The 19,842-nt window shown below is 37.3% G+C and overlaps 2 protein-coding genes across 6 annotated transcripts in view; one reads left to right on the top strand and one right to left on the bottom strand.

Moving 5' to 3' along the window:
- dlgap2a (discs, large (Drosophila) homolog-associated protein 2a) overlaps positions 1–12,412 on the bottom strand; it is a 161,704-nt gene extending 149,292 nt beyond the window's left edge. For 3 of the 5 annotated variants that reach the window (XM_016670051.1, XM_016670052.1, XM_016670054.1), the window contains exon 1: positions 12,222–12,412. In XM_016670051.1, coding sequence (XP_016525537.1) covers positions 12,222–12,239 — 18 coding nt within the window. In that variant the 5' untranslated portion in view covers positions 12,240–12,412. The remainder of the gene's footprint in view (positions 1–12,221) is intronic. The other 2 variants (XM_016670055.1, XM_016670056.1) reach the window with 1 other exon arrangement.
- A 310-nt stretch (positions 12,413–12,722) lies between these two features.
- Positions 12,723–19,599, top strand: erich1 (glutamate rich 1). Its single transcript, XM_007549133.2, has 6 exons — positions 12,723–13,179; positions 14,028–14,165; positions 14,242–14,388; positions 15,345–15,731; positions 17,190–17,384; positions 19,186–19,599. Exons 1-6 carry the CDS (start codon positions 13,161–13,163, stop codon positions 19,284–19,286), a joined length of 987 nt encoding a protein of 328 aa, XP_007549195.1. The 5' UTR covers positions 12,723–13,160; the 3' UTR covers positions 19,287–19,599.
- Positions 19,600–19,842: the final 243 nt, after the last annotated feature.

The following is a 19,842-nucleotide window of genomic DNA, read 5'->3' as shown; positions in this document are numbered from 1 at the left end:
AAATAAAATTTGGGCTCCAATAGCAGAGCAAGGACCTCTTCAGAAAGATTCATTGGATGAAATTCAGAGGAATTTGTACATGGTTAGTTTATTTTTAGTAATTAATGCTATGACTTGCAGCAGACTCTTTAAAAGCTACTTTTCAGTCCAATAAAAGAGAAATGGCAAACTCTATATTGTCAGCGTAGTAACTGATTATGAAAATTGATGATGCACATACAGCTTCAGTGAGTAAATATATAATATATTTGTATGCAGTGGTGTGAAAGGTGTTTCAAGATAATTCTACTTTTGTTTCATTCACAGAATATTCATTAAAAATGTACCATGGAGATGGTACATTTTTGGCAACATGTCAACATGTATAGCAAATCTGAGACTGATCTTTGTGTTGTTTTAGGTCAGCACTGGTTTTCGCCTCTGATCATCCCCATGAATACCACTTTATATGTTTTTTTTTAATCTTTTTTATTGGTGAAACAAACACTGACGTTAATGGGCCTGCAGAGCTACGAATATTGTTTTGGGTTATTTTGTGACCTCATGGATCAGTCATTAATCTACTCTTGGAGTAAATTTGGTTGACCAGTCTCTACTTTAAGATTCACCATCATTCCTTTTATTCTGTATTTGTAGATAATAACTCTCATTTTGTTTCAGTGGAGTCACAAAGACTTAGCATTGTGTAACCCCTTCCAGACTTTTCAATGACAACATGCAAAAGAAAGGATAAAGCCTTTCCATATAACATTTAAACACTTTAGACACTTGCTATGCCAAAAGTAATATTGCATAGATTCTAAATTTTACTATGTATGTATAGATGTTAAAAGATCTAATGTGGTTAAACTGAAATATGAAACCTGCAACTTAAATCACAGACAGGATGGATTAATGGACAGATTCTGTAATGCACTGCCTGCAAAAAAGGTTGCAGATCAGAAAGCTTAAAAGAGGTATAAATCAAACACAAACCCATGACAGTCAGATAGAACTAATGGCGCTGACTGGTCTGCACATTTGTATCGGACAAGTGTGGAAAACAAGCTGTCAGAAACACTGCTGCTACTTGCCTCTCATTTATGCTTTAAGAAAGATTGGAGTCTGGAAAGAATGCTTCGAATTGTGCATGCATTACTATTTATTTACAGCTTATAACATATTTTTTGGCTTAGTTAGAAGAGAGGCACAGTGACTTTATTGGCTAAATATTTTTTTTTTCTTTTTTTGTATTTCTTGAGTGGTCAGTGTGTCAAGATTTGTAATTTTACAGGACCCAAATGCTGCTGGCAAAAAAAAAAGAAAAAAGAAATCACAGACAGAAACATGTGGAAAACAGGACTGGAACAGCATAAAGCAAATACATTGAGCAAACCAAGACATTAAACAGGGAGCCTAAACGCTGTGGAGGATTGATTGCTGAAGTGAGGAACCTGAGAGTCTAATTAACATAATATGGAACAGCTGTGGGGGTGGAAGGTGGGGTTGGAGGGATGGCTAATAAACACAGATGTAAAAACAGAGAGAAAAGGGGAATAAACAGAACTAGGCTAAAGCTTAAGAACAAAAACAACAGAAAAAGTATGATGACTACAAAATCAAATGCATTTAATGCCATGCTTCAAAACTAGTGCCCCTTGCTTTACTTATACTTGCTGTAGATTTGAGCAAGTTCAGCCTAACTTATCAAAATCAACACATATCTGTCTTACGTTGATGAGATGTTCATTTTAAAGAGTTTACAATTCTTTACATGCTTTAGATAAATGCAATTTAATTAAATGTCTGATCAAATTAGTGCAATAAAAGATGATTTCATGTTTAAGCCTTTTACACATTGTTGAGAAAATATGATTATTTTTAGTGTTTAATACAGTTTAATCTTTTTTGAACAAATTTTAATCTTTGAACAGGTTTCTGTTAGTGATTTAAAATTAAACTATTGCTGGGTAAGTATTCAAAAGTACCAAGGAAAATGGGGTAATCTGCAGAGCTTCTCCCTGGACCCCTGTGGTCGTAACACATAGGACAGGAGGCCATGGATTAACATATGCAGGAAGGTAGAGGCCAGTATCATTTAAATTATCTTGGGAAACAGGAACTTACCGAGTTCACAGGAGATCAGAATCCTTCTGTGGACATCTGGGTTATGTGAAGATTTTGAACCACTAACAGTTAATTCACAAGATATTTCTTTTAGTTATTGATGGTATGCTCTGACTGAAAATTGTATTATTTAGTTTTAGAATTAATTTAGTCGATGATGAATGGATTTGAAAATTGTATTATTTCTGACTGTTAGAATTAAATGAAAATGTTTTGTCTGTATTAGAAAATTGCTCAGGATTTATGCTAAATGGGGTTTTGAAAAATGATTGTGTTAACTTGTATACTTAGGATTGAATATTATATTTCATAGGTTAGAAAAAGGAATTGTACCTCATTCTGTTCTGTTGATTTTATGTGTTATTTTTGGTTTAAGGCAGGACTCAATCTTTTGTGGTGCTGAGTGCATAGGAGCAAAACTGGGTTTGTTAACATAAACTTTCCTTAAACTAATTACAAAATTTAAGTCTGTTCCTGAGAATCTATGTAAGGAAAAGAGCGGGAGAGACACCAGTTTTCACACATATCTGTGAAATACTTTTCTCTGCATATCCCGTATCCAGATGGTTTTAAAACTGCAGGAGTTCAGGATGAGGCTCTCCTCTTCGTTTGTGAAACAAAAGAGCAAATGGCCTTTGTTCACAGCAGTAAATTAGGGGAAGTTCTAAGTTTTTCTGAGTGTTAAAAATAGCTTCCAGTTGGTCAAGCAGAGGTACGCCTTACTAGAATATATTAACCAGGACAGACACACCTACATTATAAAAGTTTGTGCACAGGAGTAATAATTCAGATAGCTACCACTGTTTTTGCCTTTTTGCACCAGCTCTCTCCAAAGGCGCGTCTTTGCTTTTCTTTTCCTATTTTTGTCTCAGGTAATGAATGTATGTTTCTGTTGTTCTGCAGTTTCTGGTGTAAGTTTGTGCATTGTCTTACTTCTAAGTTTATGCATTGTCTTATATTGGATTAAACTCTGTAATTCTGTGACGTCAACACGCATTGTTGTTTTCCTTGTGGCCACACGTGGCCCACCGAGAGGACCTGGGATCCAGAGGAAGAGAGAGAGCCAAACTTTTTCCAAAGTTAACCTATTTTAGAAATTTCTTCCTTAACAACATCTTTAGCTGGCCTGTCAATAAATGTGTATCCGAAGGTATAACTATTAATTAAAATCAACCAAATAAGATAGGTCATTTGAAGCTGCTTTTCTGAGAACAGCCCCAGATATTGATGTGATTATTCTTTGACTAGCCATTAGTCTTGGAGATGATTTTGGACAGTTTTTGATTGAGGCTTCCTCAAAGATGAGGATGAAAAAATGTTTCATAACAGCAGTTCTGGAGTCTATGCTTAGAAAAGAACAGTTGCAAAATGCTAAAAAAAAAAAAAATCAACTAAAAGTTTTTGCCTTTTCATTTTACTTAATGTGACATAAAAAAAGCCTTATTCACTGCAGACTCTCACTACTAGTTAGCATGGGGGCCAGGTTATACTGACACAAATGCACACACGAGTAGAGTGACTCGCTTCTAATTTTCACACTGCATCTGCAGCATACAGGCAATTACCACGAGTGGCATACGCATAATAGGATATCTTGCTGCCTGCTGTTGAGGAGTAGAGTGCAACCATCAGTGAGCTGATGGTTGGCTGCCAGGACATGCTGCTTCTTAAAAATCGCAGTGCACTCACTGTAGGTACTGAGCACATGAAAATAATTTTGCTCACTATTGTACTATTTTTGTACGTGACATGACAAGGAATTTGGCGAACACGCAACCTTCCAATGCAGCCTTCAATGCTGTGTCTGTTCATGACACAGTAAACTCAGGCTTCACCGAGTTCCCTTCAATTCCCTGCATAGTGTACGCAGGGAATTTATAAATACATGTTAAATAAAGCTAAATCACATCAAAAAATGTGTTTATACAACGAAGATTACAAATAACATCAAAGAATTAAATCAGCTTATTTTTATGGGCTTACAGTTGGATCTCTTTGAAAAATGCTTCATGATTAGCTTAGCTTTAGATTAGTTCAGCACTTACATGAAGCCACTTCCTTTCTTGTAGAAATTAGAATAAAAAAGAAAGTACTTGTAGAAGGCCTCCTAATAATTATACTAGTGCAAAAACTAGGTAATAGCCACTGAGATAGATTTGACTTTGATTTGCTGCAAGATGCTAAGAATGAGAACATTATTAAGAGGGTAGAGTCGTAGTTGAACATTTTCAATAGGAGTTAAAAAGTCAGATGAACCACAACCTGTAAGTAGCTTCCAAATTAACATTATATTTTTAGCTTGTCTGACAGGTAAATTTGAATTTTTCTTCTTAAGTACGTCATGGTGGAATGAAGATGTGAAAATATGTTGGCATGGTGCAAATTTATAAATTAAGGTGGACAAAAAATTAACCCTCTGATGTGTAAGTGGGTCCTTTTTGACCCGGTGGGGTCATATTTTTGCAATATCTTTGTAATGAAAAGTTTTCTTCACTTCATATTCCAGGTATTCCTCGAGAAACATGTTACTGATATCATGCAATTCAATTTTTTTATTTACCTTTTATATATTTTAAGAAATAGCATGTTTTATGTTACTACCCCATTCTTCCGTGAGTGGGTCCAAAATGACCCGCATTCATTTCCTATTGAATTTAATGGGAATCTTTGTTTCTTACCAACTGTGACTCTCAGGAAAACATTTTTTTGTGAACCAAATACACTGAGACCTAAGTGTCACCCCTGAATAATATTATTTTACACAGTAAGAACTCTTACATGCAAGTATTATCTTTATTTTTTGTCTCACAAATGTGTTTGTGTGCGTCAATCATGAATACTGTGACAGCGTTATTGTCATGAATCAACATATTAGTCTTCTTCAAAATTAGCCAACACTAGTTATCTAACCAACTAGCTAACATTACCACCTATACTTTATTGTGCATGTGTATTATTTGTGTGTGTGTGTCTCTTTGTGTGTCTGACACCCTGGATGAGAAAACCAAGAGAGAGAATGTGTTGAATGACATACAAAACCTGTTGATCAATGTGTTCAAGGTTCTTTCTTTTGTCATCTCAATAAATAAAATAAAAATTCATAGCTATAGAAATAAATGCATAAATAAATGAGCCAGAAATGTATAGAGCGCCTTCTCTGGGTTGGGGAGGATGTCCTGCCCCATGTCCTGGAGGAGCTCCAGTATCTCAGGATCTTGTTCACCAATGAGGGAAAAATGGAGCAGGAGATCGACAGGCAGATTGGTGCAGCGTCTGCAGTGAAGCAGGCGATGTACCGATCTGTCGTGGTGAAGAGAGAGCTGAGCCAAAAAGCAAAGCTCTTGATTTACCGGTTGATCTAAGTTCCTACCCTCGTCTATGGTCATGAGCGTTGGGTCATGTCTGAAAGAACGAGATCACGGATACAAGCGGCCAAAATTAGTTTTCCCCGTAGGGTGTCTGGGCTCTCCCTTAGAGATAGGGTGAGAAGGTCAGATATCCAGGAGGGTAGAACACATCCACACACACATAATGGATGTTACCATAGTCCATTATTAACATTTCATCATTGTTGTAAAATTGCTGCTGTTGTCATTTTGTTTTAAAAATGTTCTACAAATTGTCAGAAATGTTCTACAAATTGTTCTAAAACAGTTTAAAAAAGTGACAAATGAAAATGTTTCAAACATGAAATAACTTTTGTGTGAAATAAAACACAGTAGAACGTATTATACAAAACATTATTTTGAATCAAAATGACAAAAGTAGCATAAAAACACATTGATTGTAACCGGGGTCGAAAAGGACCCAGTCACAGAAGACTGTATAGTGAGTCACTCACGCGTCAGAGGGTTAACAAAGAAATGGTGCAAGCCACTCTAGGTGCTTGTGGACAGAGGCAAGAGTGGTTCAAAGAACAAAGATGTGATAAGAAACATGCATGATGGCCAAAACTACAAGTGGAACAGAACTGCACTATCTCCACATTTCAAATGCAAGAGTGGAACACAAAGAGATGAAGCTGCAGGAACTGCCTGCCTCTCATTAAGGCAGAATTGTTGGATTTTAAAAACTGGAGAGAGGAAAGCAGCCACAGAGTCCATCAGAAGGCCGACAAAAATAATACACCAAACTTAATGAAAAAAGGCCGCCATCCCATATATTCTGTTTTTTTTTCCCCAATCTACATCAGTTATTTTCTTGCTGAAGAACTCATTATTAAATCAGGAAGTTTTTTTTAACAGAAATATTTTATTGTTAAATTTCTTTTAACACTTTTTCCTCAAACAAAAACTGAGGTAGTGGTTTCTCTCTAATCACTAAGGTTTTTGAGACCACATTGTGAAAGCAAAACCAAGCAATGTAGGGACCTTAGATCCCTACAATGCTTCTAACGTTGACTTGCTTAGATGCTATCAAGGAGATGTACAGTATTTAACGGCCTGTCCATATTAAGGTAATTAAAAGAGCAGTCAATTCAATGGAGCTAAATTATTTTTCCTACTTGCCCTTCTCAAAAATCTTGCCTTTATGGTTGCTTGTGGTACATGTTGTCTCCTTCAGTTTCAGATCAAATCCATGCGCTTTAAAAGGATCTCGACTATAAAACATTTTTTCAACCAGTATTGTTTTGCAAGACATATGTGTTCCTCAAGAGAATCACATCAGTAATGAAAAAAAAAGAGTATTAAAAGCAGAACGCAGAATGATTTCTTTTTGTCTTCAGTAAGAGGTTTTCAAAGGCCTGCAGCTGATGAGACACGTGGTCACTTATCTTTATGAAAACTATCAAAGGACAGCTGCTCCCAAAATGAGTTTGTTTTTTTTTAGATCCAAGTAAAATCTGGTCTAATATGCTGGACAATAATGTGCAACAAATACTGAGTATTTAACACACGATGAAATCGAAATGGGTGAAAGATTATATATATAGATGAAAATTGTGTTCTGGTGCTTTTTCGTCTGATTTTAATTCTCTTTACAGCTTTGAATATGAGCTGTGAAGGCTTTCAGTTGTAGCAGTTGTGGTTCTGTGCTAGAGTGATCTATATTGTACCTGTTTCAAATGATTTTTTTTTTTTTAATGTTGGTCTCTGTTCTATTTTTATGTGGGGTCCCACAGGGCATAATACTTGCCCATAAAACTTATGCTCAACACATCTCTTTATCTGGGAGATAACAGCATGTTAAAGAGTTAGTCTGTGACCCTTACAGATCACAGACTGGTGAAGCTGAATCACTGGTGTAGAAGAAGTGCAGGCTGCTCCCTCTGAAACGAGCGCCTATGGGATCAAAAAATGCCTCATTCGTACTACTGATCACTTTAGTGTTCCATGATTTAAAGTGCTTGTAATTCAAGTCTGCAGCATAGCAGCAGAGCATAGATTTAGCCTCCAGATTAAAACATCTATGAGAAATCATCTGTGGGGCAAAAGTCAAAAACCTCAGGACAAAAGCCTCTGTAGCATTTCCAAACAAATGCTCAAATCAGGGCTATGCAAATTAGGACAAAGTTGTGAGACTGTGTGATTAGGCCACAGCAGGTGAATCATTCATAATTTAAGTACATTCATTAGTTTTATTGTATGTAGTTACTGGGGCCACAGTTCATGTTTTTTCTCATTGTTGGAAATATATATATATATATTTTTTTACCTTGTCATTCAAAATGACAGACAATGAAAAAAGTCTAGCACAACTTCTGGGTAATAATATCAAAATGTCTCATCAGTTTGTTATTTAAAACACAAGCCTCAAGTCTTCAAAAAAATCTGATGTATCTTTTGGAAAAGCTTATACATATGTCTAGAAAAAATGTGCTTTTAAATATCCAGTTTTTTTTACTTTTAATATAAGATGCTAAGTTTATTTTCTTTTTTTTTCCTCACTTTGTCTCAATATGTCTTTAGCTGCACCCAGAATGCAGGAAGAGCAAAGGCAGGAGATATAAGACTTTAATAAAGAAACAAATACAAAAACTTGCAGAGTTAAGATTTAAAGCTAGACAACATAAGGGGTACACAAGAACGGACAGGGACCAAGATAACCCAGAACAGAAGAATCCATCAGAGAGAGAATGAAAGTGAAGAGCCTGAATACTGGAGACATTGTTGAGTTGACAAGAGACAAGTAGCTGATTGACAAAAAGGATGCAGCTGTGAGAGGAGACCAGACACGCAGGCTGAGGGAACGAGACTAATGAACATGAGCCAGGGGAAATACAGACGGAAAAGCAAAGATAAACTAAAATGAAGACAACATAATGAACTAAGGAGAAAACACTAAACAAAAGGAAATAACCAAAATGTACAAACCTCAAACAAACCCAAAATTATGACACCACTGCATTTATTTCTGATACATTCTAATAAGTGTAATTTATTTTTATGTTCAGCATATGTATTATGTTTTATGAGGAAAAACTTGGCTTGGTTTAGTTAATCCTACAAAGAGTTGCATTCAGCTGAGACATATGTGAGCAACACAGCACTAACAGCAACTGTGGCAAAACACACTGAGACCCACCTACATGAAAGATGTGCGACTACTATTAGCAGTAAGTCAATCCGTCTACGCAGACAAGACACACATGAACACTTAAGATTCCTTTACAGGTACACACACTTGGCTCTCGCATATATCATTTGATTCATGAAGCGGAAGACCCATCAATCCCCAGCTTCCTCTGCTGAAGCCAAACTACAGCAGATGTGCAGGGACACCTTTCAGTGAATGAAGAGAGGCATAAAATGAATAAATGGACAACCACAGAAAGGGGAGAGAAATTGAGTGCCTGGTGTAAATAAAAAGGGAATATAGGCAAAAGCGTAAACGTGAAGGTTAAAGGGAAAAACAGTGAGACTCAGCGAATGGAAAGTAGCACATCTGTTTTCAGTGAATGAATGAATAAGAAATGATCCCACCTTAACCCTTGTCCGTGCGAGGACTGAGGCAAATGATAAAAGTTTTACGTGTGTGAGGTCGGTTGGACCCCATTTCTAGACACAAGGGTTAAGTGTTTCACAATTTACTTCTAAAGCAGTCCTGTCTGCATTCACTAGTGTTTTTTTTTTTGTTTTTTTTGGGGTGGGGAGGGTGGTGTTTGTGGTGCCAAGAAAAGTTATTCTACGCAAATACAATCTGTGGTTTGAAAGTTAATTTATGAAGAATTTTGAAAACTTGATTTTCCTTCCATTTCACAATTGTGTGCAACTTTGAATTGGTTTCCTCACATAAAATCACAATATGTAAGAATCCAGTGTGTATGGTGGTGCTTGTGAGCCTCTTCCTGCGGCAGTGGATCCCTCCTGGGGGGCGTGGTTGGCCTGATTGAAGTATCTACACCTGTCTGCAATCAGTTCATCATCTATGGAGGAAGATGAACTGATTGCATCATCTTCCATAGGATGAGCATCAGATTATTTTTCCTCATCTGATGCTCAGTTTCTTAGAGGAAAAAAAAAAGTTTCCTTCTCAAAAAGGCAACATCTAGGAGTTTAACAATTAAGCAACTTGTATCCCAATGACTTCACCAAAACAAAACCTCTTTACCATGAAAACATTTGTGCGCAGCTTGAAACAAGTGCCACCACTAACACCAGATAACCATAGAATTCCAATAATTATACTAAATTTTTGAAGTTTACTTTTTAAAGGGGGAATTTTGTAAAATCAACTTTTCTGAGCTTTACATTGTGTTATGTTATTCTCTCATCAAAAACATACCTTGAGTATTGCTTTAATTCTTTCATGCATGGTGCTTAAATGCTTGTGTCCACAAAGCGCCACCTATTTCTACAAAGCTCCTGCTTGGAGCTTCAGTCTCCAGCCAAGCTTCCACTGAGCTCCCCACTGATCTCCACCAGACTCGCGGCAGCAGCAATTAGCAAACACCTCAGATCTGCTGTGCTTGTTACACAAACTACTTCTCAGTCAGATGCTCAGAAGAATGGATGTTAATGGCGTAATGAGAAGAATTGTGGTGATGACGTACTGAAGGCGGAGTGTCGTGAAGAGTATGCGCTTCTTAAAGAGGCAGAGGACCAATTCCAAGGTATCAAATCATGAAGTCAAATTTTCTTTTAACTCACGTTTGATATATGCGGTAGTTTTATAACAGAAAGTAACAGTTTTTTGATTGTGGTATCAAATGGCACCATGTTCCTACAACCTCTTTAAAAGAAATGTGAAAAGCACGCTTCATTTTTCTTGCATTTCACATTTATGTACTACTCTGGGTTGGTCTCGCATAAGATTATAAAGTTCACTTAGGTTCGTGGTTGTGATTTGACAAAATGTTAAATGATAAGTAGCATTCATACTTTTGTGAGGCACTCTAATTAAAGTTTCCAGGAAGCCATGCATCGTCAAATAGATTAAAAGAGCTTCATCTTGCCACCTCCAAACAGGCAGAGTCCAGGCAAGCTCTTTTGTTTGTGCGAGAGCGTACGTCTGCGGAAGCTTTCACAGCCTATTGAAAAAAGGCAGTCTTAGGTGTTTTAGTCTTTTATCTATCCACTCCAAGTGGTATCTTTTAATTAGGCTGTCTTCTTTTCAGAGGAGCATGATTGTGAAAATTACGAGTAAAAAAAAATAAAAAATCTTCTTATGAATCATCTACTTTTTATTGAAAGTGTGAGCAGTTGCCTGGTTCAGCAGAGGAAGCTCACATATGATGAGATTTTTATTTTTTTTAATCAAAGATGTGGATTAGTGAGCAGCACCTATCCACCAAAAAGTTAAGTTATGTATTCATTTTCTTTTAGCACTTTCACAATTCATTTTATTCATTGTGAATTACACAATAATGTATACATTACGTACTGAGGAGCCCAGCAGTGTGTTCACAGAAAAACATCAAGATTCTGTTCATGTGATGTCAGATCGTTGTTCACTAAACAAGTCTTTAGTACTTGTTGCCACCTGCATAATGAGATTTAACATTTTGTTCAGACCCTTAATAAAACATAGACATGTTTTCTATCGACTGATTTTCAATGCACAGTTTATCCAAGCAAAGTTTCATGCATGTTTCATTGATAAAGTGCTGCCTGACCAATGATGTGTAAAGTAAAAGCTTCAGTATATTAAGCAGGTCGAGAGTACGACATCGAGGACTACTCAGGTAAATTTCTGAGCCGCTTGGGTGAAGAAGCAGCAACTCCACACAGCTTCTGAAGAGTTGCAACGAATATGGTCTTCTATTTTTAGTGCCTCTTTGATTATGATGTCTGACTATGTGAGTGCTGCCAGCAAGCACTTTGTCACTCACGGTGTGTACTGAGTGCCGTGCATTTGCTCTGGATTCACCTGCTGGAGCAGGCAATCTATCCAACTTCCTTCTTGTGTCACTCAATCATGAGAATCAGCTGGAGTCCAGCCATCGCCACTTACGACTGCTCTGAATATTTAACAACACAATTTGTCATTGTTATACAGCTGATACAATTTTTTATAGCTTAGTGTTCTCTAACATCAGTCATATGAGTTCAAGATGGTACTCAATCTGAATGCTGCATACACTCTTGAAATCTTCCCTGCGATGTGTTATGTAACATATTGCCTCTAATTTCTGTAGTTTTGTATATGTTCACCTGCAAGAACCACCACTTTCATTCACGACTGCCAGCACTGCTCACAGTGCTGTTAGGCAGTCAGGGAAGCTCATCCACCCACAGAAACTACAGTCAGCACAGCACTTTCAGTATTACGTGACTGCGCACTAAAAGGATGTGTTAGGTGGATTAAACATGATATATAATTAATTTTAGAAGTTAATCTAAGACAACAGGGGCTGTTTTGGCGTTAACCTCCCCTCAGGCAAGCTTTTCTATGGAATGAAAACAACTTTAAAGGGTAGTTGTAGACAAATTATGTGCCTGCAAAACAACAAAAAGAAAAAAAAAAAACTACACTGTGGATAATAAGTGCAAACCATATAGATAATGCATCATCCAAATCCCCTGCACAACTAAAAATCTCACAGTCAACCTAGATTAAATACATACCTATTTATCTGCCATACATGCGATACATCTTATTATTTACTGTAACATCATTGAATATGTGCTGCGATATTAGAGTGGTGAGGAAGGAGGGGCGGGGGGGAGATTTACCTTCTTCAGAGCTGACATCCTGGGCGGATCCTCCTTCTGCGAAAGTGCGCTCACATGCTGAGGTCCCAAGCCAAGTTTGATGGGTGCGCAAATCTCAACTCATCCCGTGCTGACACTGAGCCACGAGGTACCTGCTTAGTATTCTCATCTCGCTTCCATCCCGTCCTACAGCGAGGCTTGGTGTGCGCACGCCCCAAGTCGTTGTTGTTACAAGAGTCAAACACACGGGGAGCTCTAGTCTGATTTATCAATTTTTAGGAGAAAACATAGTTATCCATTTAAATAAATCACATTTAATAAATTTTGATTATCTTGTTTGATTGATTTACGTCAGAATAAATGCACGAGGGCCATTCTAAAAGCCTTCGTCTCGAAATTAATTCGTCCTGTGTATGATTAGATTTCATTAGCTTATTAACTATTTTATGTCAACAATTATTCCCGTAATCGTCTATTTAAACGATTCTTTAGTTGTATTAACCTCCTTTACCTTTTGGTATTGTGTAAAACAAGCACAATTCTTTTGCCGATTTGAAGAGTGAGTTAAAGTCGTCTTTTCGCTGTATTGAATCCTTGTAATAAGAAAGCTATTTATGTAGAAAAGTAAATTTACTGAAAATTTGTAGGAAAGTGAACAGAGTTTGGCTCTGTGGTTGAACCCTCGCGATCTTTTCTGTTTCCACCTTCAAATGGGTGGGCGGTGAATGTTGGTGAGGAAGAGATGAGTTTCAAACGTTACTTTGGTTAATGCGTAGTTAAATAATCACTTGGATAATTGTAGATTAGCTTTGGCTTGTAAATAACTATGCGATGTACCAGATAGTCAATGTCGGATTAGCAGTGCTAAAATGATGGTAGCATAGTTAGCTCGCTAAATTACTTAGCATTCTCCTAAAATATTTGTGTCTTCCTCGTTTCGAGAACGCTGGAAATCTTTATATGGCACACAGAAAAGAAGGTGAGTTGATAATTGTTGTCACTTACAATAGCTTGTCATAGCCTGTCTACAACATATGTCTAAACATATGTCTCGGTAATGCAGGTAGCTGGTTTAGTCTCATGCTAAGTTGCTAACTAGCCATGTTGTAAACAAATGCACGTGTCTCATTCTTTCCTGCTCCATCGCAGTCCAGTCGCGTAGCTAAGTCTAATGACTTTAATCAATTTATCCTTCACTGTTTACATGAAGTTTTTGTCAAGGCACCCCTTGTGTCCTTCACAAATGTGTCCTTTGTGAAGGACACATTTGAGATGACGATGCAATCTTACAGACTCTTCGAGTTTTACAGTTTGTTACAATACAGTCTTTTTAATTGTGTGTGAAAAAGCAACACAAACCGTGCTGGTGAAGTGAAAGATTATCCATAGCAAGATTAAAAATGCTTCACAAGTGCAACTGGCAGGGTGACATGCCCTCGCGGAAATTAACCTTCTAATTTTCTAAAACAATGTATTGCTTCCTTTCATCAGTTATGCTATATATTTGTGTTGCATATCTCTTTTTAAAACGTACTTTAAAAAGAAATATTTTAAAGAAACATTTTAAAGTAGCTTTAAAATATTTTTGTGGCTGTAACTTGTAAAAAATAAACAAGTTCAATCATTTGAATATGTTTGCAAGACACTGAATCCTACTTCGTTTTTGCTTGATTTTATTTAGTTTGATGGGTCCGTTAGAATCAAATGGTGCAGCATTTGATTCAGCAGCACTGTGTGTATAAAGGCCCTTCCTAGTCTCAGAGGAATGAGATTTGTTTAAAAAAAAATAATAATAATTTACGAGATATTACTCTGTTGTTTCTACAGTGTTTAAATCAAAAGTTCTCCAGAAGCTCTATCCTGCAATTACCACTCAGGGAAAGGAACAAAACTTATCAGGCATTTCAGAAGATCAGGCCACAACAACTCATGTGAAAAGAACATGTGGAGAAGAAAATGCATTTGGTAAGCTCACACCTTGCCACATCCTTGCTCTTGTTCTATATTTATTTATATGTTTTTTTATTTACTTTTGGACCAGGAAATGCAGAGAAATCACAAAATGCATCCAGTCAATGCCGCCGGATGTACACAGTCCTACCTCCTCCTCAAGGCTATAATGTACTTGCAGAGAAATCAGTCACACTCTTCCAGCTTGAAAGCGTAAACCATGAAGAAGATCCTGCTGGTAAGACAGTCATAGTCTTAACATTTATGGACTTCACCATGCACCATTTAGTTCACAGAGATTTATGATATGGGCTTTCGCTAGGTTTGCTCTCCCAAGCGTTGAAGTCATTTATTCTGATTGTCTTTATAGCTCCGATGCAGGGAAATACTGGAAGTAACAGTAAAAATTAACCCATGCCTTTTTTTTTTTTTTTAAGCTGAGATTAAGTTTACTGAAGTGCAGCTGATGGTTGATCTTGGGTGAATATATTTGTATATCACTTTATAGGGTTGCAATTTTTTTTTTTCTGAGACTTCTGAAACAGCTTGATCATATAGCACTGTTGAATAATCCTGTCCAAGTTTGCATCCATTTTTACATGAAAAGGAAGAATATTAACCACCCAGAAACATAATATAAATAAAAAATAATGTATTTGAGTTAAATGAATATTTGTTTCTCTTCAAAATAATTTGTCAGGACAGCCTGTGCAGGTGGCAAACAGATAAATTAATCGGTTACAGATACTTATCTCATCTTATGTTATAAATACACACACGACAAATAACCTGGAAAAACTGTTTGCAACTGAATCCTTAGTTTTCTCCATTCTTCAGTTCAGCCATCGATAGCCGACAATTCATCTTTTAGGTGCGGCTTAAATCAAAATTGACAAAGTATGTATAATTTCATACTATAATTCTTTGATTATTATCACCTGAAATGTGTACTTGATTTGGTTAGTGCAAAGCAGAAAAAGTGCTGTAACCTTGTTACTTTTGATGTACAGAAAATGCAAAATAATTTGAAATTAAATCCAAGGGACATCAAGAAATAGTGGGATTTTTCTCTTACTCTCAACTGTGAAAAAACACATCAAAACTGCATGCATGAGTAAGATTTTGCAAGTCTTTAAAATATTAGGAGAGGGTTTATGGAAGGAAATCTAAATGGGTGATTGTCGCTTCTAACAGAGGAACGTGTGCATAGGAGCAATGAAGAGGAAGAAGAAGAAGATGAAGAAAAGGAGGTGGGAGACCAGAAAAGGAGAAGAAGAAGAAAAAAGAAGAAGCCAGGCCCTTCTCAGGACTCTGGGAAAGATGGCCCTCCGGAGAGCGACCGGTCAGGCCAGAGTCAGGTGGCAGTGGACAAAGGAAGCGAGCACATCAGCAGGAACAAGAAGAGAAAGCTGAAGAAGAAGAGGCACAAAGAGAAGTTGCTGTCCTTAGGACTGATGCCCCGTGCTGCTGCTCTGGAGTTCACTTACAGTAGAGATGAAGAGGAGGAGGAAGATAGCCAGAGAAAAGCTGCTGAGGTGTCAGAGTTCCTGAAGACAACACTGGAAATCTATTTGTCAGACTGTAAGTATTGACACCTCCACTGCAAGCCATTGTAGACATTGATCATTGTCTCTGCACTCAGGCCTGTACCCTTTGTTAAAGCAGGTTTCAGTCTGTAGAATGGATTATTTCCCTGCAGGATGGATGACTGTGACTTAGTAGGTAGAGTAGTTGTCTTGCAATCGAAAGGTTATAGGTTCAATTCCGGCTTCCTGGGCAACACACTTAACCCCGAGTTTCCTAACGTTGTATAAATATGCGTGTGTGAATGTGGCCCAGTCAGTACGACTGCAAAAGCGCTGCATAACTTAATTCCATTTACCATTTATTTCACACTCCAATAAAAGATCGCTGTATATTTCTTTGGATTAAGACTTAGGATCATCATTTAAAGGATGATAGAAGGATGATAGAATTCAATATTGAATTCATCACACATTGAAGAATTCAATATGTGATTGAATTCTTCAATGTGTGATGAGAATTCAATCACATATTGAATTCTCTTTCAATATGTGATTGAAAGAGAATTAACTGGAAATGAGTCAAGCTAGTCAAAACATATTTACTGATGAATAACCTGATGCAAAGAAAGATGTAACCAAACAAATGATGTGGTTCTAATTCACTTTGCCCTATTCTAAGAGTTTTCCACTGGTAATCATTATGTGGCATCAGCCCCACTACAAGAGAGCCAAGTCGGGCTGAAATGGAACATCAGAAAACTGCTAGTCACTGATTGGCTTGGGGGTCAAATGTATTTTACTGTCCCATCTTTTTGTGTGTTGTGATATTTCTGCCTTTTTGTTGAGCGTGCGGTGTGGAGTGGCACTGATCTGACCGCACATCAACGTAAACACAATAATTGAATTTGTGTGCATTTAAATCTCACGAACACTCGCTCAATAGTTCTCTGTCGCACACTCAACTCTGACGACTCTCATGACTTGAATTTTAATGTTAAAAGATGAAATATCTAACAATTACCAAGATTAATTTTGATTCTAATCCTCACAGTCCTTGTAGTTTAAGAAAAGGGCGAAAGAATTTGATGTCTCTAAACCACCTGAAGCTTCCACCACCAAAACGGAGCAAGAATTAAGAGCCTCACTGTGATTTGACATTGGGCTGCTGTCTGACCAGCAAGACCTTTGTCCACACACAGTTACTGCACTCACATCTGTCAGCTGGACTGGAAAATCATATTGGAGGAAAAACTTAAATCTTGCACGTTTTCACAAAACTTAGACAATATAACGTTGCTTATGATGCGAACAAACATTTATCGCAACTGAATCTGACAGGTTGGTCACACATTTCTGAGGCCCCCCCTCTTGTTTTTGTTGTGTTGTCCATGTTGTCTTAAATATTTTCCATACAGATAGATTGAAGATGTTCTAATATTAGTCCTTTATAAGATTATAAACTTTAGCTTATTGCCTTGTGTATCAAGCCACTTTTAATTTACTGTATTTTCAGCCTCTCCTCATGGAGTCAAGATTCCTCATCTTTCTGCTACCGTGGATGGCCTTCTAAGGTGTCTAGAAAGCAGATGTAACCCGAACTCTGTTCTCAACAAGCTGTACAGTCTTAAAAATTTAATTCAACAGAATCAAGCTGACAGTCTAGAAACGGCACTCGCGGCGCTCAACGACGACGCCTGTATGTCTGAAGGTGGGTCAAATTATCATAGCAAGTGTAATGGAAATAGGTCAGTAAGAAGCTTTTGTTAAATGACGCTCCATGGTTGTTGCTGGAGCTCGCCCCTGGCACTTCTCAAACACGTCCTTGCAGGTTAACACTTGCCTCACTCTGCTCTTGCTTGCCTCCTATTAATATTTACTGCTCAGCTGATTATGCCTGCCCTCACTTGCCTATTTCAGCCTGAACCTGTACCTACTTGTCTCTGTTTGGTTAATACTAAACAATATGGGCAAGCTGATCTTGCCCATATTGCACCTCCCGTGGTTTAACAAACATGTTTTGTCTTGCCTTAAGGCCATCACCAGTCAAAAACCGTTCTTGCATCCCCAGACACCTCCTGTCTCTGTTTCATCCTAACCTTTTCTGAGAAGTTGGGGTGGTAGGAGGGCAAGCAGATTGTGTTGTAGGAATAGGATGAGCACAGGCGTTGAATGAGTTTGAAGAAAGTCCAACCAGAGGATTCAGGTGTCATCAAAATGACTGGTTTTCTGCTTTGCAAAAGAATCTTCTCCACCCACCCGTTTTACATCTGCCTCAAAGCTTTTTAAACTCCCTAGCACTGCAGCTACTGTATGAGTCATGCTTCTATTCACAGGTATAGATTGTTTTTTTGTTTGTTTTTTTTAATTCCATCACATGAGGCATCTTATTTCTTAGCAAAAGGCAGTTTATCCAAGTAAAATTCAGCACCAGATTAACTGGGTTAGATGATGCATAGCTTTATTAAGTGCCTTGTAAAAGTATTCATACCTTTAGGACTTAACATGTGACAATCTTCATTGAACTGATGTTTACTGCCAAGACCAGAATTATTCACATCCCTGACAGATTTAAGTTCAAAGTAATCTTTTAGTTTGATTAAGGTGTTTGTTTTGACTGGAAGTTGCATTAAAGTTTTGGATTGATCCAACCAGATCAACAACATGATTCTGATGTGGAGTTTTAGGATTTGCAAGGCTTCCAACAAGATAAAATCAACACAATACCAGTGCAAACATGCAAAAAGCTAGCCGTAAATTAAAACGAGAAATACATTTATTAAGCATTACTGATTAAAATTGAATATAATTGATCCGAAATTAATGGCACACTCTTGCATCTATTGTATGTTATTTCCTATCTCAAAGAAACTTTCTTGGTTCAATGAAAATAATTCTATATTTAAATCCGTCTGGGGTATGAACAAGAAAACATTTCATATCTCTACTAAATTTGACATCATCATTCTGAATCACTGAAATCAACATGTTTAGGATTTATTCAGCATTTCAAACACCATCCACCTTATTCAAGCAGTATCTTGTGCTTTAGTGTAACCCAGATTCACTGGCATGCAGGAGCTAATCCAGGTGAATGCGTGCTTTTAAAGCTCCTCAAATAAAGTTTCCAAAGCTCTTCTTATTCCATCTACCCCCCAGGGATGGCAATTAATGTACTTCAAGACCAGATTTAAAGCAGATTTCCTTTAAGCATGTTTGGATTCATCCTGGGAGTCTTTCCATGAATAATACTATCTCAACAAACCTTCCTTGTGCCATTTGTTTTTTACTTTTTGCACAAGTTAAACCTGAACTCAAACTTTGGGAAGAAATTTAAAAAAAAAAAGGATTCCACGTCCTTTGGATGGAGGATGTCTCTAAATAAATGCGTGGGAAGCAGATTTTCAGATGATGTGCTGACACATTTTTGGTGAGAAAAACCATAATTGTTCATGTGGCGTTGTGCTGTCAGCAGTAACCGAAGTGTTTCAGTCTGTCCTTTTGTGTTTCAGAGGAAGCCAACGCTGTTGTTTCCCTGTTCAAATACTGGATCACAGAGATTCTGCCTATGCAGAGAGACAAGGAGACAAGACTTCCAACCGCACAGCAATAATACCGTCTGCAACTAAAAACCAGACACTGTCAAGAGAGCTTATTTGTGGCTTTTGGGAAATTGTTCAGTCTCCACTAAATGTGATTTCTCTTTTTGTTTAATAAATGAAAAAAAAAAGATTTCATTTAAGGATTGCTGTGTCAAGGATTTTTATGTCCTTATTTATGCGAACAAGACAAATTTCTATTTTTTTATTTCTGTATGAGTTAAGTTGGAAAATAACATGAATAATGTAGCAGACTTATTTTGACGTAGCTATAATTTGTAGCTCACAAATCCTGTTAAAAAGCAAATATCAACTGTGTAAAATGCTCCTTTTGTTCTGCTTTTCCTAATCATATTAATTACATTTTTAAAAAAAGAAACCCATAAGAATGGGTTTGCTACAGTTTTGCTTCTGTAATTTTGAGACCTGGCACCTTTTCAACACGATTAACCAGCAGGTGTCCTGCTAAGGTCCAGCATGCTATAACAGCAGACATGCTGTACCCACCGCACACATATGGCTTACACTAACAGATGCTTGTCTCGATGCCAAGGAACATCAATGCCTCAA

Source organism: Poecilia formosa, unplaced genomic scaffold, assembly GCF_000485575.1.
Source record: "Poecilia formosa unplaced genomic scaffold, Poecilia_formosa-5.1.2 Scaffold30, whole genome shotgun sequence".
NCBI classification, from domain to species: domain Eukaryota; kingdom Metazoa; phylum Chordata; class Actinopteri; order Cyprinodontiformes; family Poeciliidae; genus Poecilia; species Poecilia formosa.
This window is presented reverse-complemented; position numbering and strand designations above follow the sequence as displayed.